We start from the raw sequence: 27,148 nt of genomic DNA on the forward strand, positions 1-27,148 counted from the left end.
CTCACCTGTCCACACCGCTGCCCTCACCTGTCTACACCGCTGCCCTCAGCTGCCCTCACCTGTCCACACCGCTGCCCTCACCTGTCCACACCGCTGCCCTCACCTGTCCACACCGCTGCCCTCACCTGTCCACACCGCTGCCCTCACCGTCCACACCGCTGCCCTCACCTTCCACACCGCTGCCCTCACCTGTCCACACGCTGCCCTCACCTGCCCACACCGCTGCCCTCACCTTTCCACACCGCTGCCCTCACCTGTCTACACCGCTGCCCTCACCTGTCTACACCGCTGCCCTCACCTGTCTACACCGCTGCCCTCACCTGTCCACACCGCTGCCCTCACCTTTCCACACCGCTGCCCTCACCTGTCTACACCGCTGCCCTCACCTGTCTACACCGCTGCCCTCACCTGTCCACACCGCTGCTCTCCCTTGTGATCAGAGTTGGTTTAGGTGTTTTTGGACCTGGCCTGTAACTAGAATATGACTTTTGCCTGTTCCTCACTGCTGCCTGTTGCGACTATCTTTTCTGATTTTGCCCTTGCTGCCTTTGTTATCAAATGAACAAGCTGCACCAGCTTCATATTGGTAGTCTGAATACATCTTGCTTCTCTGCACTCTGCTTCTACTCACTCTGCAGGAGGTCGTGCAGTTGTTGGGTGTACTGGTTGTAGTTTGTTGGATCACTGCGGTTAAAGGAGATTTCCGCTGCATGAGGACGAACCACCAAACCTGATTTGACAAAAGATATCTGTTATCAGTAATAAAACACTGAAAATCTACTACAACTGCAGATATGTGTTTATATAAAAACAATCCAGAAGACTGCCATTCAGATTTTACTGCTCCCAGAGCATAAATGTGCGTTATGTCTGTCTGCAGAACATAAACATTTACACACCACACAGAACATAAATACATTATTCAGTACAAAGAGCATGAAAACATTACTGAGTATGTGTTGTGTTTTGTGATTAATGAGCTGTGGGATGAAGATGTGATCTGGTAGAAGAGGATAAGCTTCAGCTAAAAGATGTATTCGGTCAGATGGGAGTAGAGTGAAACATGAAAAAAGGTGTTTCTAAGGTCATGTGAGTGCAAATGATATCTGTTATTGAGCTCTGACAGGTTGAAGGTGATGGATCAATGATTTAGGGAGAATGTGTGTCATATGTGACAGCTCATTTCTGTTGGGGACTGACAGCATGGTGGGACAGCAGCAGTGTCTCATGGATTGAACTATGCTTTGGTCAAGCAGTGACAAAAGATGGAGCAATGAAGTGTGAGTCAAAGCTGAGTTTGTTGTACAGTGTAATTCTGAGGGCTGTGAAGCATCGACCTGCTCTGCTGTCATCCAAACAATGGATGACTAATAATGATAAGTCCTCACTGGGTTATTATCATGAAAGAGTACACGTATGACAGTGTCATCAAGCATGTGGTGATGGGCTCATACAGTCATTAGTTCACTGATTGTAGAAGAAGAATATAGTCAGTAGAAGAAGAACAAGACAAAGGACAGTAACATAAGAAGACAGATAGCAGATTGCGATAGCAGTCTCTGCTGTTGCTGTCTGCATGAGTTCTGCATGGTGTTTTTACCAGACATGGTTCAATGATTGTTTAGAGTCTGAATTCAACAGGAAGTTTAAACAGGAGAATTTGCCTTCAACTCACCTGGATTGGCGACTCGGTCCTGATAGCGGGGGACGTTGTCATCCAGAGTCTGTAACATCACCCACATGGTGAGCGTGAACATTCCCGCCAGAAACCCATAGAAGACCAGGTAGAAGAGGAGGATGAGACCTGAGGGAGACAAATAAATATGTATATATATATATATATATATATATATATATATATATATATATATTTATACATATATATATGTGTGTGTGTGTGTATATATATATGTATATGTATATATATATATATATATATATATATATATATCTATATACACATATCTAATATATATTTACACAACAGAACAAACAAACAAATGCTGAACAGTGAATGTAACTATCTATTTGTTTTTATGATTGCACTGTCCAATCAGTTGGCCGGATTCTGCTCAATCTCCAGCAGCAGGTTCCTGACATCACTCTTTGCTATAATATACTGTGATACACTATAGTACACTATAATATACTTTGATATACTATAACATATTATAATATAATGCAATATACTGTTGTGATTGTGAACTTTGTGTGTTGATTGTTCTGGGTGCACTGAGGCTTTTTTCGCAGGAGCTGGCCGTGGTTTCTGAGGTCACCTGGAACTCCTGCACTTCACACATCTGCAGCTCATCTAATGATCAGACGCCGGCTTAAATATGCCGTCTCTGCAAATGCTGCCAAATTGTTTCCTCATTGCTACGTGTTATCGTTGGCTGAACCTCTCAATCTATTTTATAGGGTTTTTTGTACTTGTTTGCCAGGCAGCTGCCTTCTCGTCTAACCTTTAAATCTCCTCATTGTTCCAGGGCCACAACCACTCTGCTGCCCAGCTGCCTGCTCCTCAGTTCACCACCTGATCACTCTGGATCCACGCTTTACATGCTTTAAACCTGAGCCCTTATGCTGGGCCTGAGCCTATCTACACCCATCTCACCATCTAAGCTTGTTCAAGCCTTTAGTAAATTCATTTTATTTCACCTACTCCCAGTCTTGGTGTCCACTATTGGGTTCTGCTACAACCCAACCATAAAACAAGAATCTGGCCAACATGGACCCAGCAGACCGAGATCCCTTTTAGCAAGCACTCAGCACTCAAGGAGCCCTTGCAGGGAGATACGATCATATGCTCCGCAAAGTTATGGATTCCCTGCATGGACTCAGTCTTCCTTCTCAGCGCCCACTACTCAGGTAATCTGGACACCTGTGGTTGCTTCATTCTACAGTGTTGTTTAGTGTTTTAGCAGCAGCCCTCCAGTTACCCCACTGATATGGCTCGAATAGCTTATCTCTCTATAAAAGCAAGGAATCTCTGTCTGTCTGTGTGTGTGTGTGTGTGTGTGTGTGTTCCTCAAATATCTCTGCGGATCAGGATCAGACTGACCTGAGACTTTCAACATGGCTGCTTCGTGGTTCAGTGGTGTGCGACTTCGCATTTGTTTGGACTGCAATGATGCCGTTAATAAATTATTTCATAAATGCTTTACAAATTCCGCGAGCATCGTCCACCGGAGCCACCACAGTCACATGCGCACCAGAGCCAATCACTGCACACCGTGGTCACGTGCGCACCAGAGCCAATCACTGCAGAGCTCAAGCCCACGACACACCTTAAGAAACAAGCAGGTTTATACCTGCAGCGGCGCGAGCTGGACCGGGATTTTGCCGGCGTTTTGGTCTCGTTCTGTTCTGTGCATCTAAACTGACTGTTGTGGATTAATGAGACTAAAAGAGTCCGGACCGAGTCTGTTCGGGTCTGAGGAGATCTGGAGACGCCAGGACAAAAAAGTGGAATCGGAATCTGTGGATGCTCGTGTGTAGCTAGCTGCTAGCCGCTAGCTCAACCACACGGCCCACCTCCCGAGGCGACGGACCGGACGCACCGGCACGACCAAAACCGGACTTAGGGTAAATAATGTCCGCCACGCTTTTTCGCGAACATTGCCGTCACGTTTGCTTTGTGTCTGGTGCAGGAAGAAACGGTAAAAACAGGCTTTTGTCACGAAAGTGTCCAAGCAGCAAGTTTGGTTGTTGAGGAACAGGAAGTTGTGGGAGGGACCTAGGCGGATGAATGACAGGCAACGACGGCCTGTGTGTAGACAGCGATATTGAGAGTTGAGAGACTTGTGACACTTAGCGTGTTTGGAGTGTGTAGTTAGTGTGTTATGTAGTGTTTGGTGTAGTGCAGGGGTACTCAAATACAAATCTTAAAGGGCCACAAAGATTTTTTTCAATGACTCAAAGGTCCATGTGTTGAGGTCGGTCAGGCCACATGCAATAAAACTGTAATATTAAAAAAAAAATGTCCTTTTCATTCTAAACAACAAAATACGAACTAAAATAAAATGTCATTTCCATTTTAACATAAATTAAAATACATAGTTGAATATTTACTCTTTTGTTTGCCTTCAAACATTGTGTCCATCAGTTCAGTCATGCATTATTTTATTTCATTGTGACATAGATGTGACAAGCATCCTGCTTGCAGCTTGATATGATGATTTCAGTGCATTTATTTGTATTGTGCTTATCTCTGAATTTTGAGGAAATGTCTCTTCAAAATTCCTATGCTTCGTCTCATAATGCCGCAATGACTCTTGGGTATTCTGTTGATGTTGGTGTAATTATGGTTCATGAATGTGTTTGTGAATAAGATGATATGTAAGATGGTTGTGGGTTAATTCACGTCATTTGTTCTGTGATTAAATGGTGTTGAGTCTTAACAAGGATGATAAAAATTTTGGCACCGTGAGTAAAAGGGTGTTTGCCGGGAGAATATCCCCGTCCGTTACGGTACTTGTGGCAATATATGAGAAGACTTGCTACCGTAATACCTGGTAAACAACGTAAGTGTGTGTTATTGCAGCACCGTCAGATCCGTGGGTTTTGTCCTGGTTGGAGGATGAATAAATGCAAAGTTCCTACTTCTATGAGTGGCTGATTCTCATTGTCCACTTTGTTATAGCAGTTTACTTGGAAAACGCCATTTCAATCTCTTACCACCGGCGAAATGTGAATACGCGAACTGCTCCGAAAATGAAAGTGAAAGTTGCGATCGCAGCGGTGAGTGACCCAGCTGTATGTGTATCGTTGGCATGGAGACAAGTCCCGGTGCACACGTGCTGACCCAACCAAAACACATGGTGAAGGAATAACAGTTCGGGGGCCACAAACAGGAGGCCGGCGGGCCGGATGCAGCCCGGGGGCCGCCTATTGAGGACCGCTGGTGTAGTGTGTTTAGTGTGTAGTGGAGTCAGGTTTTTTTTCATGAGTCCAAGCAATGAGGAGACGGCTGAATGAGCATTGCCAGCATTTAAATGTAAAAAGTTACATATAACTTTGTAAATGTTTAAAATTTATGCACATATTTAGCAAACAACAATTTATATTTGCATTATAAGTAATAAAAAAATGGTTTGTTAAATATATTCGTGGTTTTCACAGCAAAAAAATCGAACTTTTTCTACTCAGATTTTATGGGTTTTTTGTGATTTTAGGTCCATTGTGTTAATACAGTATGTCAAAATAAAAAAATAACTGTACAGTCACACATGTGAGGTTGTGCTGAAAATAATGACACCAAGTAAATAGTTTTTAAGGTGAAATATAATGGCAAAATCAAAAATAGTCAAAAACGGCCAATTATACCCTGGAATATCGGATTTCACAACAAACCTAAATATCCCTGACGTCCCACCTTCAAAAAAACCCTTATTTGGCCATCCATGAAAAAGCTACTTAACCTCCCACTTTTCTATAGGAATAAATTTTTCTTACGGGCACTGCACTAGTATAATGAATTTGTTGAGGGAAATAGCAGGACAGTGGGCTACAACGCTATGGGAGAGTAAGTCAGTGCTCCTGGTTTCTTATGTTTCTTTCATTTCTGAGATGCGTAAAGTCTTTTATCACCAGTACAGGGCCAGGAAGCTTCCAAATGCCTTATAGTGTCACAACAGGGTTCCTAGTCTGTGGCCTCCTCCTCTCCGAGTATTTTAGCATTTTAGCTTCTGAGAGTGGGTGGGATGAGTGAGTGCTCACTGCATTTATTAGTAACATAGTAACATACATGTTAATTTGAGGGGTGTGTGAGGAATTGAAGGATAAGCTAGCTGTTTGTTTCATACCAGGTTCCCCTGAGGGGATGATAGTCTTAGCCATCTGAGTTGATAGAGAGACAAAGGCAGAAGTCTAGCAGGGCCAGAAGGTTAGCTCAACCCTTCCCCTTCCAACAGTCCCACTCTCCTCCCTTACCTAGTTCTCTGCAGAAACCTTCCATGAGCATTGCAGCTCCTCCTGCTGCTGTGGAGGAGCCCATGCAGCTAGAACACACTTGCCTGTCTGCTGTGGAATGCCAAAGTCAGCTTAAGCTCAAGCTTTGCATCTACTTCGGTCAACCCTGACACTGCATTGTATCCTGCCCCTCAACACCCAAAAGACGAGGCTCACCAGTAAAGGAGAGCACCCTGGTGAGCCAAACCTCTTCCCTTTCCAGCTCTCTCCAACACATTCATCTTCCCTGCCACTTTACAATGGTCCCTAGGACTTCCTTCCTGTGAATGTCCTGGTGGAATCTGGTGCAGATGACAGTTTTGTGGATTCAGCATTGGTGGAAGACGTGCAGATCCATTTTGAGACAAGACAACTTTTAGCCTCTGTCACTCACCATACTCAGCCTTTGAACTTGGTTATTTCTAGTAACCATTGTGAGCGAGTCCAGCTTTTTGTAATTCCCTCTCCCACTTCACCTGTTGTACTCTGTCTCCCTGGGCTCAAACTCCACAATCCTTACATTGATTGAAACACTTCCACCATCTCTGGAGTGTTTTTGCAATTCCCATTACCTGCACTCCAGCCCTGCCTACAAGACATCTGCAACAACCCCTCCCTCATCACTCCATCTGTCCCTGGTGCCGCCAGACTATTATGACCTGGCTAAGGTTTTCAATAAGAAGTTAGCCCTCCTTACCGGCCCTATGACTACGCCATAGACCTTCTCCTCGGAGCCCCATTTCCTACTAGTAAACTCTATAATCTGTCCCACCCCAAGAGAGAAGCCATGGAGAAGTATAATGGAGATTCACTTGCACTTTATCTGACTTTCCTCATCTCCCTTTTGGTGCCAGGTTCTTCTTCATGGATAAAAAGGACAAGACGCTACGCCCATGTACTGACTACCACTTGACTCAACAACAAAACCATCAAGAACAAGTTTCCTCTACTTCTGATCGACCCTTCCTTTGAGCCTCTTTGCCATGCACAGATCTTAACAAAATTGGACCTCTTCAATGCCTATCATCTTGTCTGCATCCAGGAGGGGGATGAAATGAAAACTGCTCTTAACACCCCTGCCGTCTACCAGGTCCTCTTCAAGAGCACCCTGCATGACATGCTCAATTATTTTTTATTTGTCACTTCGAATTTTCTCACACACAACTGAGAACACACAAAATATGTGTGTCTTGTGCTCCAGAAGCTACTGTCAAACCAGAAAAGTGTGAGTTCCACGCCCCATTGTCAGTTTCCTGGGATATGTGATCCTGCAGAGACAACTCTAACCAGACTCCTCTAAGATAGAAGCAGTGGTTGAGTGGCCAGCACCTACGTTCTCTAAACAGCTATAACACCTTGTAACAATCCCCTTCAATTAATTATTCCAAAAGGGAAAGTACAAACGCAAATTTAAGGGAACGGGCGGACTTGATGAATGCCATGAATGAACACTGCCGGCTAACTGAAAACGCTTAAATCACACAAAAATAACCAGCAGATCTCTACCTTACTCATATGATAATGTCGGCACAAATTGCAAAGAAACGAAAATACACAGAGGGTTGTTGTTATCGCTATGTATTGACAGCCAGAAAATTAAATTACGTCCGACCCAGACGCACACACCAAACAAAAGAAGGGAGGCACGCTCCAATGCAATACAAACATTTGGCCAAAAGACCCCAATAACCTGAAAATCCTCACAGCTCACACGACAAAAACCCCACATAAAGTGTCCATGAAAGAATTAGTCCAAAGTAAATCTACCTTTGACAGGTGGGAACGTGGCGAGCTGCCGTAAGTCTCAATGAAAAAAAAAAGAGCAGCGAACCCCCGCAAATCTCACCCGGCCTGTTTGGCATCTGGATCGTGGGCACGCAGTAATCCGGTTGTCTTTTAATCCATTTCAGCTTCTGTTAGATTCCTCCTGCGGAAATTCACAGAATAATCCTGCAGGCTGCGTCCTCCAAACTCTGGCGGGTTCCACCTGCCTCACGCGTCCCCTCTCGCAATCTTTCCCCTCTCCCCATTTATCACATTTGGCCGAAATAAACAGAATACAATACATAATAATACCCATCCGTATAAATAACTGTGTTCTTACACTTGGCTCCTGTTAAGTTTGAACCCCTAATGGCAATTACAATTATGGCAAAAGACCAAACAAGAAACATGTTAATCACCACAGTTGCCATACATCAAGGTAGACTTGGGCGACCCTTACAACCTTATGGGTGTCACCAATTTTTACAGAAGGTTTACCCACTCTTACAGCAGGCTTACAGCCCCCCTGACTCGCCTCACCTCCAGCTTTTGCTTAGATCCCCGAAGCCAACTCAGCATTTCTCAGGCTAAAAGATTTATTAACCAGTTCTGCTGTGCTCATGCACCCTGATCCCGTTTGTCAGTTCGGTGGAGGTAGATGCCTCTGACTGCAGAATTGAAGCTACCCTCTCCCAGTGCAATCAAGATTCCCAGAAACTTCATCCCTGTGCCAAATGCCTGAACTTGTTGCAAGCCAACTGGTCCCTTTTCTTCAGCCGTTTCAACTTCACCCTCTCCTCCCAACAAAGATCCTGAAACGTCAACCCTCCTCTCCCACCTATACTCCCCTGACACTGCTTCTTATGAATCTTAGCCTGTCAGATCCAGGCACTGGCCCTTCTAATCTCATGTTTGTTCTTGACTCTGTCAGATCCCAAGTCTTCCAGTAGGGCCGCTCCAAGATCATTTGTCAGCCTGGTTTCTATCAGTCCCTCTGGTTTCTCCAGTGGCATTTCTGGTGGCAGAGCATCTTTAAGGACACCAAGGAATGTGGGGCTGCTCTGTCTGTGCCCGAGGTAAAGCTTTTCATCACCCCCAGGTTGCTGCACCCTCTTCTCATCCCTAGTGGCCCCTCTCACACATCGCTGTGGACTACGTCACCGGCCTGCCTCCCTCCAATGGTTAATCAGGACCTGGAGAAGACCTCCCATGTATCACATCCCAACATTCCTCCTGCTGGAGGATCCACCTCCCCTGGATCAAATATATCTGTAGTTCCCTCACCAGTTCGGCCACAGGTATGTCCCCATTCATGGCTGCCAATGGCTTTTGGCCCCCTTTGTCTGCAGCTCAGGAAATGGACGTGGCAGTCCTGTTTATCCTGGTCCATCTCTGCTGCTGTCTGGAGATTTGGAGGACCACCTGTAGTGCTCTCATGCACTCATCACTCCACACTCAGTGCCTGGCAGACATCCCCATTCAATGTCTCCCTGGTCAAGCCACTGATCACTCTCCTTTTCTGAAGTTGCCAAGGGTGAGGATACTTAACAAACAGCAGCCCAGAATACCTGGCTTTCTTGGATGGTGTCCTGGAGGGGGTGCCATCTCACCTGGGGACACTGGGGGACTTTAATGCTCACGTGGCCAGTGATGGAGAAACCTAGAGGAGGGTGATTGGAAGGAATGCTTGCCTCATCTTATCCCGAGCTGTGTTTTTTAGGGGGACTTTGGTGCTGGCCATGGATTGGCCATCAAATATCAAGAGGCAGAATACAAAGCATTAGGTTTACCAGTTGAACTGTGACATACTACAATATACTGTAAGATACTGTGATATACTACAATATACTGTAAGATACTGTGGTAAACTATAATATACTGTATGGAACTGTGATATACTACAATATATTGTAAGGTACTGTGATATACTACAATATACTGTATGGTACTGTGATATACTATAATATACTGTATGGTACTGTGATATACTACAATATACTGTAAGATACTGTGGTACACTATAATTTACTGTATGGTACTGTGATATACTATAATATACTGTAAGGTACTGTGATATATTATAATATACTGTAAGGTACTGTGATATACTATAATATACTGTATGGTACTGTGATATACTATAATATACTGTAAGGTACTGTGATAAACTATAATATACTGTAAGATACTGTGATATACTTTAATATACTGTAAGATACTGTGATATACTACAATATACTGTATGGTACTGTGATATACTATAATATACTGTATGGTACTGTGATATACTACAATATACTGTAAGATACTGTGGTACACTATAATATACTGTATGGAACTGTACTACAATATATTGTAATGTACTGTGATATACAATAATATACTGTAATGTACTGTGATATACTACAATATATTGTAATATACTGTGATATACAATAATATACTGTAAGGTACTGTGATATACTACAATATACTGTAAGGTATTGTGATATAGTACTGTGATATACTATAATATACTGTATGGTACTGTGATATACTATAATATACTGTAAGGTACTGTGATATACTATAATATCCTGTATGGTACTGTGATATACTATAATATACTGTAAGATACTGTGATATACTATATACTGTATGGTACTTTGATATACTATAATATACTGTAAGATACTGTGATATACTATATACTGTATGGTACTGTGATATACTATAATATACTGTAAGGTACTGTGATATACTACAAAATACTGTATGGTACTGTGATATACTACAATATACTGTAAGGTGTTGTGATATAATACAATATACTGTAAGATACTGTGATATACTATAATATACTGTATGGAACTGTGATATACTACAATATATTGTAATGTACTGTGATATACAATAATATAATGTAATGTACTGTGATATACTACAATATACTGTAAGGTACTGTGATATACTACAATATACTGTAAGGTATTGTGATATAGTACTGTGATATATTATAATATACTGTAAGGTACTGTGGTACACTATAATATACTGTATGGTACTGTGATATAATATAATATACTGTAAGGTATTGTGATATACTATAATATACTGTAAAGTACTGTAATATACTACAATATACTGTATGGGACTGTGGTATACTATAATATACTGTAAAGTACTGTGATATACTATAATATACTGTATAGTACTGTGATATACTATAATATACTGTATGGTACTGTGATATATTACGATATACTGTAAGATACTGTGGTACACTATAATATACTGTAAGGTGTTGTGATATACTACGATATACTGTAAGATACTGTGATATACAATAATGTACTGTGATATACTATAATATACTGTAAGGTACTGTGATATACTACAATATACTGCAAGGTACTGTGATATACTATAACATACTGTAATGTACTGTGATATACTATAATATACTGTAATGTACTGTGATATACTATAATATACTGTGAGGTACTGTGATATAATATAATATACTGTAAGATACTGTGATATACAATAATGTACTGTGATATACTATAACATACTGTAATGTACTGTGATATACTATAATATACTGTAATGTACTGTGATATACTATAATATACTGTGAGGTACTGTGATATAATATAATATACTGTAAGGTACTGTGATATACAATAATGTACTGTGATATACTATAATATACTGTAAGGTACTGTGATATGCTATAATATACTGTGATATACTACAATATACTCTAAGGTACCATGATACACTGTACGGTACTGTGATATACTATAATATACTGTATGGTACTGTGATATACTATAATATACTGTATGGTACTGTGATATTCTATAATATACTGTATGGTACTGTGATATACTATAATATACTGTATGGTACTGTGATATATTACAATATACTGTAAGATACTGTGGTACACTATAATATACTGTAAGGTGTTGTGATATACTACAATATACTGTAAGATACTGTGATATACTATAATATACTGTAATGTACTGTGATATACTATAATATACTGTAATGTACTGTGATATACTATAATATACTGTGAGGTACTGTGATATAATATAATATACTGTAAGATACTGTGATATACAATAATGTACTGTGATATACTATAATATACTGTAAGGTACTGTGATATACTATAATATACTGTGATATACTACAATATACTGTAAGGTACCATGATACACTGTACGGTACTGTGATATACTATAATATACTGTATGGTACTGTGATATTCTATAATATACTGTATGGTACTGTGATATAATATAATATACTGTATGGTACTGTGATATTCTATAATATACTGTATGGTACTGTGATATACTATAATATACTGTAAGGTACTGTGATATTCTATAATATACTGTAAGGTACTGTGATATACTATAATATACTGTGATATACTACAATATACTGTAAGGTACCATGATACACTGTACGGTACTGTGATATACTATAATATACTGTATGGTACTGTGATATACTATAATATACTGTATGGTACTGTGATATTCTATAATATACTGTATGGTACTGTGATATACTATAATATACTGTATGGTACTGTGATATATTACAATATACTGTAAGATACTGTGGTACACTATAATATACTGTAAGGTGTTGTGATATACTACAATATACTGTAAGATACTGTGATATACAATAATGTACTGTGATATACTATAATGTACTGCAAGGTACTGTGATATACTACAATATACTGCAAGGTACTGTGATATACTATAATATACTGTAATGTACTGTGATATACTATAATATACTGTGAGGTACTGTGATATAATATAATATACTGTAAGGTACTGTGATATACAATAATGTACTGTGATATACTATAATATACTGTAAGGTACCATGATACACTGTACGGTACTGTGATATACTATAATATACTGTGAGGTACTGTGATATAATATAATATACTGTAAGGTACTGTGATATACAATAATGTACTGTGATATACTATAATATACTGTAAGGTACCATGATACACTGTACGGTACTGTGATATACTATAATATACTGTATGGTACTGTGATATTCTATAATATACTGTATGGTACTGTGATATACTATAATATACTGTAAGGTACTGTGATATTCTATAATATACTGTAAGGTACTATGATATACTATAATATACTGTGATATACTACAATATACTGTAAGGTACCATGATACACTGTACGGTACTGTGATATACTATAATATACTGTATGGTACTGTGATATACTATAATATACTGTAAGGTACTGTGATATTCTATAATATACAGTATGGTACTGTGATATACTATAATATACTGTAAGGTACTGTGATATTCTATAATATACAGTATGGTACTGTGATATACTATGAGGTCCTGTGATTTACTTTATAAAAATCATAAATTAATAGCATGTGATGTTTTCTAAACCGTAAGGATGTGATGAAACAGACAGGAAGTGACATCATGAGTTTGTCATCACTGTGGACAAAATCTGACCATTAATCAATATTATATTAATTTCATAACATCATCATGTTTCAGTGTTTCCTGTAATGACTTAAATAAAATATACGCTGTCAACGTGTTTACTGTTATGGTAATACACGGTATTACAGAAATGTAGGCTACTGTAATACACAGTAATATATTTGAGTATATTGTAATGTGCAGTAATATAATATATTTTCATATAAAATATACAATAGTATACTTAGTATACTCCGATAAACTGCAGTATTATAAAGTGCATCAGTGCATCTATACTGCCATCGAAAATCAGTAACACACACACACACACACACACACACGGTACTGATCCTCTGATGTCCGTGCTCGGCTGGGCTCCGCGCGGCTCAGCTCGATTCAGCCCAGCAGGCGTCTTGAAGCTCGGAACCGGACCAGGTCAGACGGACCGGCCGTGAGCGGGTCTGTTTATGCTCCTTTATTCAGACGAACAGACAGACAGACATTCATTCAGACAGACAGATGGAGAGTGAGACAGTCAGACTGACACGCGTGTCTCTGCGCTCCAGAACCAGAACCGGTTCTGCGTGCAGCTTACCCCAGCTGCTGGCGGTCCGGCCCAGGAGCTCTCCGGTCCTCGGGTTGTAGAAAGAATCCTTCCAGGACTCCTTTACCTCCTTCTTCTCCTCCTTCTCCTCCTCCTTCTTCTCCTCCTCCTTGTCCTCCTTCTTCTCCTCCTCCTTGTCCTCCTTCTTCTCCTCCTTTTTCTCCTCTCGCGTCTCCACCTGTTTTTCCTCCTGCACCTCCTCCCTCACCTCCTCCTTCACCTCCTCTTTCTGCTCCTTCATCTCCTCTTTCGGATCCTGGTTCGGCTCCAGGTTCTGGTCCTGCGGGCTGGACGACATGCTGGCGCAGTGGGTCGTACCGGACTAAACAGAGCCGGGCTAATCAACACTGAGCGGGCTAATAGGCAGGTTAAACCGAACCGTCAGATTAGAGAGCGGAGCTCGTTCGGTGGCTGCTCAAACACACACACACGCGCGCGCGCGCGCGCGCGCACTCACTGCTGCAGAACGAGGCGCATGCGCAGTACAGAGCCCTGGGGTGAGGGGTTGGGGGTCTGCCGTGATGCTGGCGAGCTGCACTCTGTTGTACAATAAATCTTAGATGAAGCCACAACAAACCTCCGAAAATGTCAGAATTATATTATTCATCATATTATAATATTGTTATAATATTAAAATATCAAATGATCCTCTGACAGTTTGTAAGTGTCACAAACACAACATATTATAACAACATAACAATCATATTTAATGTGTTTATTATATGACACTGTTCTCACACCATCCGTAACTACACCTGGATCACACGTGAGCTACACGGTCCACCTGGTAGAACAGAACAGAACAGAATCATATTATGTGCATGTTGCTGAAGTTCTAAGATGTTTTGCTTCTAATCTCAAAAATAAAATCCTGCATTTAGTTACATGAACTTGATTTCATAAAGGAACAACTGCACTGAAATAATTTCATATCAAACTGAAATTATGTAATCACACCAGAGCTGACAGCATGTCACATGACCACAGTGATGACACCTCATTGGATAGAAACAGGATGATGTTGGCTGATGTCACACAACCACACACACATACACACACACACACACACAGAGGAAGGAAGGCACGTGAGGAGGAGGAGAGGACACAAGGAGAGGAGTGAAGGAGAGTTGGAGAGGACATGAGGTGTGTTTCATCAAAGGATCCAGTTATAACGTTCAAGCCTCACAGCCAGGGAGCTCTGATAAACTGATGCTGTGACCAAATAACCAGCAACAAAAAGCAAGAGAAAAACTGAAAACACAAACCAGGAAACACAGGAAGCAACGCAATTATGACGTTGATGCAGAAACACAGATATAAGTAGTATTGTGTTTTTATTGGCTTTCAACAAAAATCAAGAGATAAGAAAACTACAACTCAGGACCAAGAACCCCCACCCAGACTGTCTGGGAGACAAAACCAGTCACACAAAATCTGCTCGACAGCTGGAGAATAAAAAAGTCAACTAGGAATAAGGAGGAAACTCTGTCTCAGCAGGGAGTACAGACAGAGTTCTCCAGTGGACGGCTCAGTGGCTACATGGAAGGGCAAAACATGTGGAGCTGGTGACCTCTGAAGGGTTAGGGCTGGAGAGCAGAGCAGGGCTGGAAGGAAACCAAAGGACAGGGGAAAAGGGCAGAGCAAGTCTGGATAGCAACCAGGAAGGACAGGGACCTGAAGGCTGGTGGGTTAGGTGGAGCTGGTCTGGGGGACGACCCAGAAGCAGAACTGACTGGTGAAACAGTGGTGAAGAAGGAACTTCTCTGGAGGTCAAGCAGTAACTTAGAGGAGGAGGTGGCCTCCTGCTCAGACTCCTGCTCACACTGCAATTGCAAACCATGGTCCGGCAGTGTCAGTGTGGCACCAGAGACTGGTGGCTGGAGACCAAAGCAGGAGGTTGGAGAAGGGGCAGCGGGACTTAAGACTGTACACAGGGCAGCAGAATGGTGGCAGCTGGAGGTCAGTGAAGACTGCTAACAGAGGTCTGGGATATCTGCCTATGGGTCAGCTGGGGTGGTTGACTGAAGGTCTAGAGCTGGAGTCAGTCAGTACGTTTACATGCACAGTTTAGTCAGATTACAGCCATAGTTCGACAATTCTACTCAATCAGACAACTGCAACTGTCCGAGTATACATGCCAGTGAGAAAATCGGATTATTGTCCTGTCAGCATGTCATACCCGGTACGCTAGGTGGCGCTGTACCCATTTCAACTAGTGGTAACAGAAACACCTCCGGCTGACCTCTTTACGTCACCAGCAACAACAAACTGCCTCGACATTCCAGAAAGATGGCGTACGAAGAGCGAGACGAGGCTACATCTTTGTACACTTCATATATGGTGTACATGATAATTACACAAACTAGATGCACAATGGCGCTCTTTCTCTCTTTCTTGCGGTGATTTCGGAGGAAAGATGCCGCCGTCCTTCTACTTCCAGCTCACGGCCCCAAAAAAGAAATCTCGCACCTGCGCAGAACGCAGAAATCCCATCCAATCTGATGGAACGTATACATGCAGGAGTAATGTGACTATCAATCAATAATCTGGGTGTTTTAATTCGTCTATGAGAAATCCAATACGGTCCGATTTTAGTCAGACTAAGGTGTATACATGCATCTTAAAAATCCGATTATAGTCGGACTAACACAGTAATTCGGTTTTCTTGAGTGTCATGTAAACGCACTGAGTCAGATCACCAACTGGGGCTCAGGATTAACAGATTTTGGCAGGGCTGCTGACTCAAGAAAGAGACATGGTCAGCCAACTCTAACTCTAACCCTAACCCCCAAAAGCAGACAGGACATCAGCCAGAAGCTCTGACTTGGGATCAAACAAGATGTCTGGGGGACTGTTGGGCAGCTGCGGAGGGACCTTTGGGCAGCACAACCTACATGGTGCTGGGCAGCTGGGACGATGTTGTGTAGGGTCTTGCTTTCTAGTGGGAGCCCTCTTGTAAGTCAGGTGGTTCCACAGGAAGGAGATTGTTTCAAAGGTCTCGCCAGACTTGCAGCCAGCCAGCTCAGGACTGGCATCTGGCTCGAGGCAACAAGATCGATGGCTCACTGACTTAGGAGATGGAGCAGGCAGGAGGTTCTTCTTGAAGTTGACAATTATTAACAGAAAGCCCAAAACTGACAAGGAGAAGATTTTGGGAGTGGAGACAAGGAAAGGACACAAGAAATGGTTGCTAGGAGATATGCTAAATCCTCAGGCTGTAAACTGGTTGTAGGTGTGTTCAGCTGACTCTGTGTTAAGATGGAGGCAGAGTTGAAGCAACAATCAGAGCTGCAGAACAGCTGGATTGTTTCCTTGTCATTATGGAGTAAGAAGTGTCCATGATTCTAACGTTCGTATTCGTAATGTTAAACTTTTGTGTGCAAATAAAATTGTTGTACACAAAATTCTACTGTCATATACACAAGTCTGAGAAATTGTTTGGGTTAGGATTGTTTTTATGTGAGTATGAATCTAAAAGCTGTGAGTGCAAAGTCTTGTGAGCACGACTCTAATTTCTACGACTACGAAGTCCTCACTGTGAACACGAATTCAAGTTTTTGGGTACGAGTAGAAAAGTGTTGAAAAGACGTCACGTAGGTCACAGGCAGGTCACAGGGGAAAATAATCGATCTCCGATTACTCCAAACGCGCATGCGCCAAAGCCTTGGCTATCAGCAGTGGACCGGGTGGAGATGCCAGCTTAGGTGAAGCATCACAGGTAAAGTCAATAATGTATGTCCAGTATTTATTCATAAAATTGTACTATTTAAAATAATATGCAGTTCATGGACTTACAGACTTACTGCTTTAGCTTGCAAGCTAACGACATGTCGGTGACGCGTAATTAGTGCTACTATTACTAGCATTAGAAGTTGGCTTGTGCTAGTTAATTAGCACCGACCGGCAAAATGTGACATAATCAATTTGAGACATAATGTTGATCAAAATACGACTTTATTGATAAATTGTGTCAATTTCTGTAAAACAGTTGCTATAGACGCCGCTCTGATCAGAGGAGCACAGATGGAAAGAGGCTAAAAATGAACTATGCGGGACATTTGCCTTATGGTTCATTTTTGCGCTAATTAAACAGCTTCAGAGTAATAGTGCTGGTTAAATTAACAACTTGTAACTTGTTACATGGAGAATGGAGCCTCGACCCGGTGTCCCAGCTCTCGTCTCTGCAGCACCGCGACACAAACGCACCCCGTAACCCGTAATCTCTTGTTTATGACAGATACGACTACACAATATACACGTCATAATGTGTGTATGATAATCCATCGATCCACTGATTGATTTCCCGCTGGCTTCCTTGTAGACAAATGCACATGACCGAGAGGAGGGTTAGCAAAGAGGAACAGAAACCGGACTTATATGATGGACAGATTTATGTCAATTTAGCTTGCAAGCTAAAGCAGTAAGTCTGTAAATTCCATGAACTGTATATTATTTGAAATGGTACCATTTTATGAAATAAATATTGGATATGTACGTTATTGACTTTACCTGTGATGCCTCACCTGAGCTGGCAGCTCCACCCACAGTGCCGGCCCTGAGTAATTTGGTGCCCTATAGATCATAGCCATCAATTTCACAATCAGTGTTCATACACTCACACAGAACCTGCATGTATGTATTCAAGATTTTATTTATTTTAAGTCAAAAATATCACACCAAATAAAAACCGAAGAAAGAAACAAGTGATAAAAATACAATATAAATAAGGCATTGCACAAGCATATTATCTCTCAGCCTCAGAGTGCCGTCTCTCTCTTATCTATTGTCAGCCGCTTTGCAAAATGACCTCCGACTCCTCCATGTTGCCATGTGGGTATTGTGCTCCTGGCTATCCTCAAGAACCTTCAGCAAGTGGCTTGCATTGTTCCAGTCCTTTAGTCCTTCCTTATTAAGTCTGTATTCTTTTGGAGAAAACATTTAGCAGCTATATTTCTGTTTAAGTACATCAGCCAGCTTCTTTTGACTTTTTCAGCATTGACTAAGACTCTGTTACAAAAGTCATGTTGACACTCTCCATCTTTGTTTTTGGAAAATGCGTAATTGCTTTTTTAATTGAACTGGTCCTCTGTGAACTAGTTAGAAGAGATGTCCAGTCAGCAGGTCTATTGGTGCCTTTAGTCCTGATGCTGTGTCTCTCTGCTGTGCTGAGGTAGAGGACAGGAGCACCTGATGCTGTGTCACTCTGCTGTGCTGAGGTAGAGGACAGGAGCACCTGATGCTGTGTCTCTCTGCTGTGCTGAGGTAGAGGACAGGAGCACCTGATGCTGTGTCACTCTGCTGTGCTGAGGTAGAGGACAGGAGCACCTGATGCTGTGTCTCTCTGCTGTGCTGAGGTAGAGGGACAGGAGCACCTGATGCTGTGTCTCTCTGCTGTGCTGAGGTAGAGGACAGGAGTACCTGATGCTGTGTCTCTCTGCTGTGCTGAGGTAGAGGACAGGAGCACTTGATGCTGTGTCTCTCTGCTGTGCTGAGGTAGAGGACAGGAGCACCTGATGCTGTGTCACTCTGCTGTGCTGAGGTAGAGGACAGGAGCACCTGATGCTGTGTCACTCTGCTGTGCTGAGGTAGAGGACAGGAGCACCTGATGCTGTGTCACTCTGCTGTGCTGAGGTAGAGGACAGGAGCACCTGATGCTGTGTCTCTCTGCTGTGCTGAGGTAGAGGAGAGGAGCACCTGATGCTGTGTCACTCTGCTGTGCTGAGGTAGAGGACAGGAGCACCTGATGCTGTGTCATCTCTGCTGTGCTGAGGTAGAGGACAGGAGCACCTGATGCTGTGTCACTCTGCTGTGCTGAGGTAGAGGACAGGAGCACCTGATGCTGTGTCCACTCTGCTGTGCTGAGGTAGAGGACAGGAGCACCTGATGCTGTGTCTCTCTGCTGTGCTGAGGTAGAGGACAGGAGCACCTGATGCTGTGTCTCTCTGCTGTGCTGAGGTAGAGGACAGGAGCACCTGATGCTGTGTCTCTCTGCTGTGCTGAGGTAGAGGACAGGAGCACCTGATGCTGTGTCTCTCTGCTGTGCTGAGGTAGAGGACAGGAGCATCTGATGCTGTGTCTCTCTGCTGTGCTGAGGTAGAGGACAGGAGCACCTGATGCTGTGTCTCTCTGCTGTGCTGAGGTAGAGGACAGGAGCACCTGATGCTGTGTCACTCTCTGCTGTGCTGAGGTAGAGGACAGGAGCACCTGATGCTGTGTCACTCTGCTGTGCTGAGGTAGAGGACAGGAGCACCTGATGCTGTGTCTCTCTGCTGTGCTGAGGTAGAGGACAGGAGCACCTGATGCCTGTGTCCTCTCTGCTGTGCTGAGGGTAGAGGACAGGAGCACCTGATGCGGTGTCACTGCGTGCTGAGTAGAGGACAGGAGCACCTGATGCTGTGTCTCTCTGCTGTGCTGAGGTAGAGGACAGGAGCACCTGATGCTGTGTCACTGCTGTTCTGAGGTAGAGGACAGGAGCACCTGATGCTGTGTCTCCTCTGCTGTGGCTGAGGTAGAGGACAGGAGCACCTGATGCTGTGTCTCTCTGCTGTGCTGAGGTAGAGGACAGGAGCACCTGATGCTGTGTCTCTCTGCTGTGCTGAGGTAGAGGACAGGAGCACCTGATGCTGTGTCACTCTGCTGTGCTGAGGTAGAGGACAGGAGCACCTGATGCTGTGTCTCTCTGCTGTGCTGAGGTAGAGGACAGGAGCACCTGATGCTGTGTCTCTCTGCTGTGCTGAGGTAGAGGACAGGAGCACCTGATGCTGTGTCTACTCTGCTGGCTGAGGTAGAGGACAGGAGCACCTGATGCTGTGTCTCTCTGCTGTGCTGAGGTAGAGGACAGGAGCACCTGATGCTGTGTCTCTCTGCTGTGCTGAGGTAGAGACAGGAGCACCTGATGCTGTGTCACTCTGCTGTGCTGAGGTAGAGGACAGGAGCACCTGATGCTGTGTCTCTCTGCTGTGCTGAGGTAGAGGACAGGAGCACCTGATGCTGTGTCTCTCTGCTGTGCTGAGGTAGAGGACAGGAGCACCTGATGCTGTGTCACTCTGCTGTGCTGAGGTAGAGGACAGGAGCACCTGATGCTGTGTCTCTGCTGTGCTGAGGTAGAGGACAGGAGCACCTGATGCTGTGTCTCTCTGCTGTGCTGAGGTAGAGGACAGGAGCACCTGATGCTGTGTCACTCTGTGCTGAGGTAGAGGACAGGAGCACCTGATGCTGTGTCTCTGCTGTGCTGAGGTAGAGGACAGGAGCACCTGATGCTGTGTCACTCTGCTGCTGAGGTAGAGGACAGGAGCACCTGATGCTGTGTCACTCTGCTGTGCTGAGGTAGAGGACAGGAGCACCTGATGCTGTGTCTCTGCTGTGCTGAGGTAGAGGACAGGAGCACCTGATGCTGTGTCACTCTCTGCTGTGCTGTAGAGGACAGGAGCACCTGATGCTGTGTCACTCTGCTGTGCTGAGGTAGAGGACAGGAGCACCTGATGCTGTGTCTACTCTGCTGTGCTGAGGTAGAGGACAGGAGCACCTGATGCTGTGTCCACTCTGCTGTGCTGAGGTAGAGGACAGGAGCACCTGATGCTGTGTCTCTCTGCTGTGCTGAGGTAGAGGACAGGAGCACCTGATGCTGTGTCTCTCTGCTGTGCTGAGGTAGAGGACAGGAGCACCTGATGCTGTGTCTCTCTGCTGTGCTGAGGTAGAGGACAGGAGCACCTGATGCTGTGTCTCTCTGCTGTGCTGAGGTAGAGGACAGAGCACCTGATGCTGTGTCTCTCTGCTGTGCTGAGGTAGAGGACAGGAGCACCTGATGCTGTGTCTCTCTGCTGTGCTGAGGTAGAGGACAGGAGCACCTGATGCTGTGTCTCTCTGCTGTGCTGAGGTAGAGGACAGGAGCACCTGATGCTGTGTCTCTCTGCTGTGCTGAGGTAGAGGACAGGAGCACATGATGCTGTGTCTCTCTGCTGTGCTGAGGTAGAGGACAGGAGCACCTGATGCTGTGTCTCTCTGCTGTGCTGAGGTAGAGGACAGGAGCACCTGATGCTGTGTCACTCTGCTGTGTCTGAGGTAGAGACAGGAGCACCTGATGCCTGTGTCCTCTGCTGTGCTGAGGTAGGAGGACAGGAGCACCTGATGCTGTGTCTCTCTGCTGTGCGCTGAGGTAGAGGACAGGAGCACCTGATGCTGTGTCGCTCTGCTGTGCTGAGGTAGAGGACAGGAGCACATGATGCTGTGTCTCTCTGCTGTGCTGAGGTAGAGGACAGGAGCACCTGATGCTGTGTCCTCTGCTGTGCTGAGGTAGAGGACAGAGCACATGATGCTGTGGTCCTCTCTGCTGTGCTGAGGTAGAGGACAGGAGCACCTGATGCTGTGTCCTCTGCTGTGCTGAGGTAGAGGACAGGAGCACATGATGCTGTGTCGCTCTGCTGTGGCTGAGGTAGAGGACAGGAGCACCTGATGCGTGTCGCTCTGCTGTGCTGAGGTAGAGGACAGGAGCACGTGATGCTGTGTCTCTCTGCTGTGCTGAGGTAGAGGACAGGAGCACCTGATGCTGTGTCTCTCTGCTGTGCTGAGGTAGAGGACAGGAGCACCTGATGCTGTGTCTACTGCGCTGTGCTGAGGTAGAGGACAGGAGCACCTGATGCTGTGTCACTCTGCTGTGCTGAGGTAGAGGACAGGAGCACCTGATGCTGTGTCTCTCTGCTGTGCTGAGGTAGAGGACAGGAGCACCTGATGCTGTGTCTCTCTGCTGTGCTGAGGTAGAGGACAGGAGCACCTGATGCTGTGTCTCTCTGCTGTGCTGAGGTAGAGGACAGGAGCACCTGATGCTGTGTCACTCTGCTGTACTGAGGTAGAGGACAGGAGCACCTGATGCTGTGTCTCTCTGCTGTGCTGAGGTAGAGGACAGGAGCACCTGATGCTGTGTCTCTCTGCTGTGCTGAGGTAGAGGACAGGAGCACCTGATGCTGTGTCACTCTGCTGTGCTGAGGTAGAGGACAGGAGCACCTGATGCTGTGTGCTGAGGTAGAGGACAGGAGCACCTGATGCTGTGTCTCTCTGCTGTGCTGAGGTAGAGGACAGGAGCACCTGATGCTGTGTCTCTCTGCTGTGCTGAGGTAGAGGACAGGAGCACCTGATGCTGTGTCTCTCTGCTGTGCTGAGGTAGAGGACAGGAGCACCTGATGCTGTGTCACTCTGCTGTGCTGAGGTAGAGGACAGGAGCACCTGATGCTGTGTCTCTCTGCTGTGCTGAGGTAGAGGACAGGAGCACCTGATGCTGTGTCTCTCTGCTGTGCTGAGGTAGAGGACAGGAGCACCTGATGCTGTGTCACTCTGCTGTGCTGAGGTAGAGGACAGGAGCACCTGATGCTGTGTCTGAGGTAGAGGACAGGAGCACCTGATGCTGTGTCTCTCTGCTGTGCTGAGGTAGAGGACAGGAGCACCTGATGCTGTGTCTCTCTGCTGTGCTGAGGTAGAGGACAGGAGCACCTGATGCTGTGTCTCTGCTGTGCTGAGGTAGAGGACAGGAGCACCTGATGCTGTGTCACTCTGCTGTGCTGAGGTAGAGGACAGGAGCACCTGATGCTGTGTCACTCTGCTGTGCTGAGGTAGAGGACAGGAGCACCTGATGCTGTGTCTCTCTGCTGTGCTGAGGTAGAGGACAGGAGCACCTGATGCTGTGTCACTCTGCTGTGCTGAGGTAGAGGACAGGAGCACCTGATGCTGTGTCACTCTGCTGTGCTGAGGTAGAGGACAGGAGCACCTGATGCTGTGTCTCTCTGCTGTGCTGAGGTAGAGGACAGGAGCACCTGATGCTGTGTCTCTGCTGTGCTGAGGTAGAGGACAGGAGCACCTGATGCTGTGTCTCTCTGCTGTGCTGAGGTAGAGGACAGGAGCACCTGATGCTGTGTCACTCTGCTGTGCTGAGGTAGAGGACAGGAGCACCTGATGCTGTGTCACTCTGCTGTGCTGAGGTAGAGGACAGGAGCACCTGATGCTGTGTCACTCTGCTGTGCTGAGGTAGAGGACAGGAGCACCTGATGCTGTGTCACTCTGCTGGTGAAATATTTTAAAACTGCATCTGAAGAGAGAAGAGAAGTATATGTGACCACTGCATGTTACATTTTAATAAAAAAACAAAAACAAAAACAGATGCTTGATGTGTGCTATATATAAGACTAATAATGAACATGTGATGAGATTCATTCAGTTTATTGTCATTGCAATACAATTAAGTCTAATCAGAGTACAAGTGCAGTGTGTATATAAATATATATATATATATATATATATATAGATATAGATATAGATATTCATTCGCCTATGAATGATATGGGAAAGCTAAGATGTGGAGAATTAACAGTAATACACTTTAACACTGATGTAAACTTTAACAAACATATACTGTGACACAATAAACCAAAGGTTAGCATTTAACAACTACTAGCATTTAACTGACATACAAGCAGGAAAGACACCTGTAAAATAACACCTGAACAGGTCTAATGTTAACTTTCCAAACGTCCCTGATGAATTTAAGGTGGAGTAACATTAACACAAGTCGACTCGAACTATTTAATGATTATTAAACAACGCTGCTATCGTCCGAAGTAAGCTAGCAAGCTAACACTCTGCTCCAACAACGGTAACTACGATCATTAAACTATTAATTTCCTTTCATCACACTGACGTTGCTGTACTGTATCTTCTAAACGTCTTCCTCTTCTATCCTTCTTTTCCTTCACTGGGCGCCGGATGGTTTCAGTCTTTTGGACCTTGTGGTTCCGCTACAGTATCAGTAAATCTCTCTCTGGGTCTTGGGGTCTCGGCCCGGTCAGATTCCGGCAGCTCGCCTCTCGACCCGCCCCTCTCACAGAGGACAGATACACTGCACCGTTTGGAGTGATCGAGGTTCGATTGTTTTCCCCTGTGACCTGCCTGTGACCTACGTGACGTCATTTCAACACTTTTCTACTCGTACCCAAAAACTTGAATTCGTATTGACAGTGAAGACTTCGTAGTCGTAGAAATTAGAGTGATGGTCTCTGTGTAAGAAGCTCCCCGTGTTCAAGACTGCAAAATTCTGAAATGTTGAAAAATCTCTCTGTTCACTTGCAGCATCTAGATGGTCCCACCCAAGCTGACATTGTTAAACTGATTGACAGTCACCTCACTCTGTTTTCTGACACTCCCACCTGCACTACTGTTCTGTCTCATGATACTGATGTTGGTCACCACCTGCAAATTAAACAACATGCCTACCGTGTCAACCCCACTTAAAAAAGGAGGTTGATTATTTATTCGAGAATGGTTTAGCTGTACCCAGCTCCAGCTCATGGAGTTCCACCTGTCTGCTTGTTCCAAAACCTGATCTGACGTCACGGTTTTGTACAGATTTTAGAAAAGTGAACAATGTCACAAAGCCCAACTCCTATCTTCTTCCCCGCATGGAAGACTGTGTTGACAGAGTCGGTTCAGCAAAATTTGTTACTAAACTTGACCTCCTGAAGGGATACTGGCAAGTCCCGTTAACACCACGTGCTTCCGAGATCTCAGCTTTTGTCACGCCTGACAGTTTCCTGCAGTACACTGTCATGCCGTTTGGTCTCCGAAACGCACCTGCCACATTCCAGCGTCTGATGCACCTTGTCTTATCAGATGTGAATAATTGTGAAGTGTATTTGGATGATGTTGTTGCATATTCTGAGTCCTGGTCAGAGCACATAAAAACTCTGGAAGTGATTTTTGATAGGTTGAGAGACGCCAACCTTACCCTTAACCTGACAAAATGTGAGTTTGGTAAAGCCACAGTCACTTACCTTGGCAAACAGGTGGGCCAAGGTAGTGGGTCTACCACTTTTTGTATGGAACAAAAAGTGGTAGACCCAAAAAAATTTCACCTGCGCTTCAGCCGGAGGTTCTGACAGGCTGTCCTTGAAGACACAGGCCAATCCTCGACCCAAATTAAGGTTCTTACTTATGCTGTCTGCAGCCCAATATCCAGAAGATAGCACCTGCGAGAGAAGGTGTCTTCAAAGACCACATCTCCTTCCACGCCACAAACTTGCCCGTTTTGACTTTGCAAGCATGGGACGTTGAAAAGTGGAAGAAAGTTTTATTCTCTGACGAGAACATTTTTTTACCTGGACGGTCCTGATGGCTTTCAAACGTTACTGGCATGATAAGGAGCTCCCACTGGAGATGTTTTCTACGCAGTACAGCAGAGGAGGCTCCATCATGATCTGGGGTGCTTTTTCCTTCAGTGGAACAATGGAGCTTCAGGTTGTGCAGGGGCCTCAAACAGCGGCTGGCTTTTTGTTGCAGCAGGCATCCCTCTTGACTGAGGACGGCTGGGTCTTTCAACAGGACAACTCTGCAGTTCACAACGCCCGCCCAATGAAGGACATCTTCAAGGAGAATAATGTTGCTCTTTTGGACCATCCTGTGTGTTTCCCTGAACTAAATCCCATTGAGAACCTTTGGGGATAGATCACGAGGCAAGTTGACAAAAACGGATGTCAGTTCCAGACCGTGGTTGTAGTTTGTGAAGCCATCTTAACCACATGGACCAACGTTCCCACCAGCCTCCTTGAGACACTTGCATCAAGCATAACTAAACTATTTTTTGAAGTGATCAACAAGAATGGTGAGGCTACTCACTACTGAGTCCTTTTTTAACATTCATAGTTCTGTTTTTGAATTTTTAGGGGGGCTTATGGTACTAAACCTTTGATCAGCTGATGAAGAGCCTGTTTGAGTTTAAATGCAGTTTTCAATAAATTGCCTACTTTAGGTTTTTTGTCTTTTGCTCCTGTTTCTTCTTTTTTCATTTTGAAGTTCTACTTACAACCTGGTTATGATCCAACATTGTGAAATGCGACCACTTTTGTTTTTGTTCAGGAGTGTATATTAACATACAAGCAGTGTCGTGTTGTGGACACCTCCTCTGGTTGAAACTGACTCTGCAGCTCTAACAGCAGATCTGTGACATCACATGATGTTATTGTGATTAAATATCATTTGACACATCATGCCAGGTAATGTCATCAACACACACACACACACACACACACACACACACACACACACACACACACAGAAGAACATGGCTGCTTTCTTTATGTCTAAAAATATTGAAATATTTCTCTCTGTCTCTCTCTGTCTGTCTGTCTCTCTCTCTGTCTCTCTCTCTGTCCTCTCTCTCTGTCCTCTCTCTCTGTCCTCTCTCTCTCTCTGTCTCTCTCTCTCCCTCTCTGTCTCTCTCTCTCTTCTCTCTCTGTCTCTCTGCTCTCTCTCTCTGTCTCTCTCTGATCTCTCTCTCCCTCTGTCTC

The 27,148-nt window shown here is 44.4% G+C and overlaps 1 protein-coding gene across 1 annotated transcript in view; it reads right to left on the reverse strand.

The window, feature by feature from the left end:
* Positions 1-14,284, reverse strand: part of atp1b3b (ATPase Na+/K+ transporting subunit beta 3b) — a 14,921-nt gene extending 637 nt beyond the window's left edge. Inside the window, exons 1-3 of the mRNA XM_030399980.1 lie at positions 13,815-14,284; positions 1,676-1,804; positions 628-730 (exon numbers count right to left, since the gene is read on the reverse strand). Coding sequence (XP_030255840.1) covers positions 628-730; positions 1,676-1,804; positions 13,815-14,121 — 539 coding nt within the window. The 5' untranslated portion in view covers positions 14,122-14,284. The remainder of the gene's footprint in view (positions 1-627; positions 731-1,675; positions 1,805-13,814) is intronic.
* Between the last annotated feature and the right edge of the window lie 12,864 nt (positions 14,285-27,148).

This window comes from Sparus aurata, chromosome 2 (assembly GCF_900880675.1).
Source record: "Sparus aurata chromosome 2, fSpaAur1.1, whole genome shotgun sequence".
NCBI lineage: Eukaryota > Metazoa > Chordata > Actinopteri > Spariformes > Sparidae > Sparus > Sparus aurata.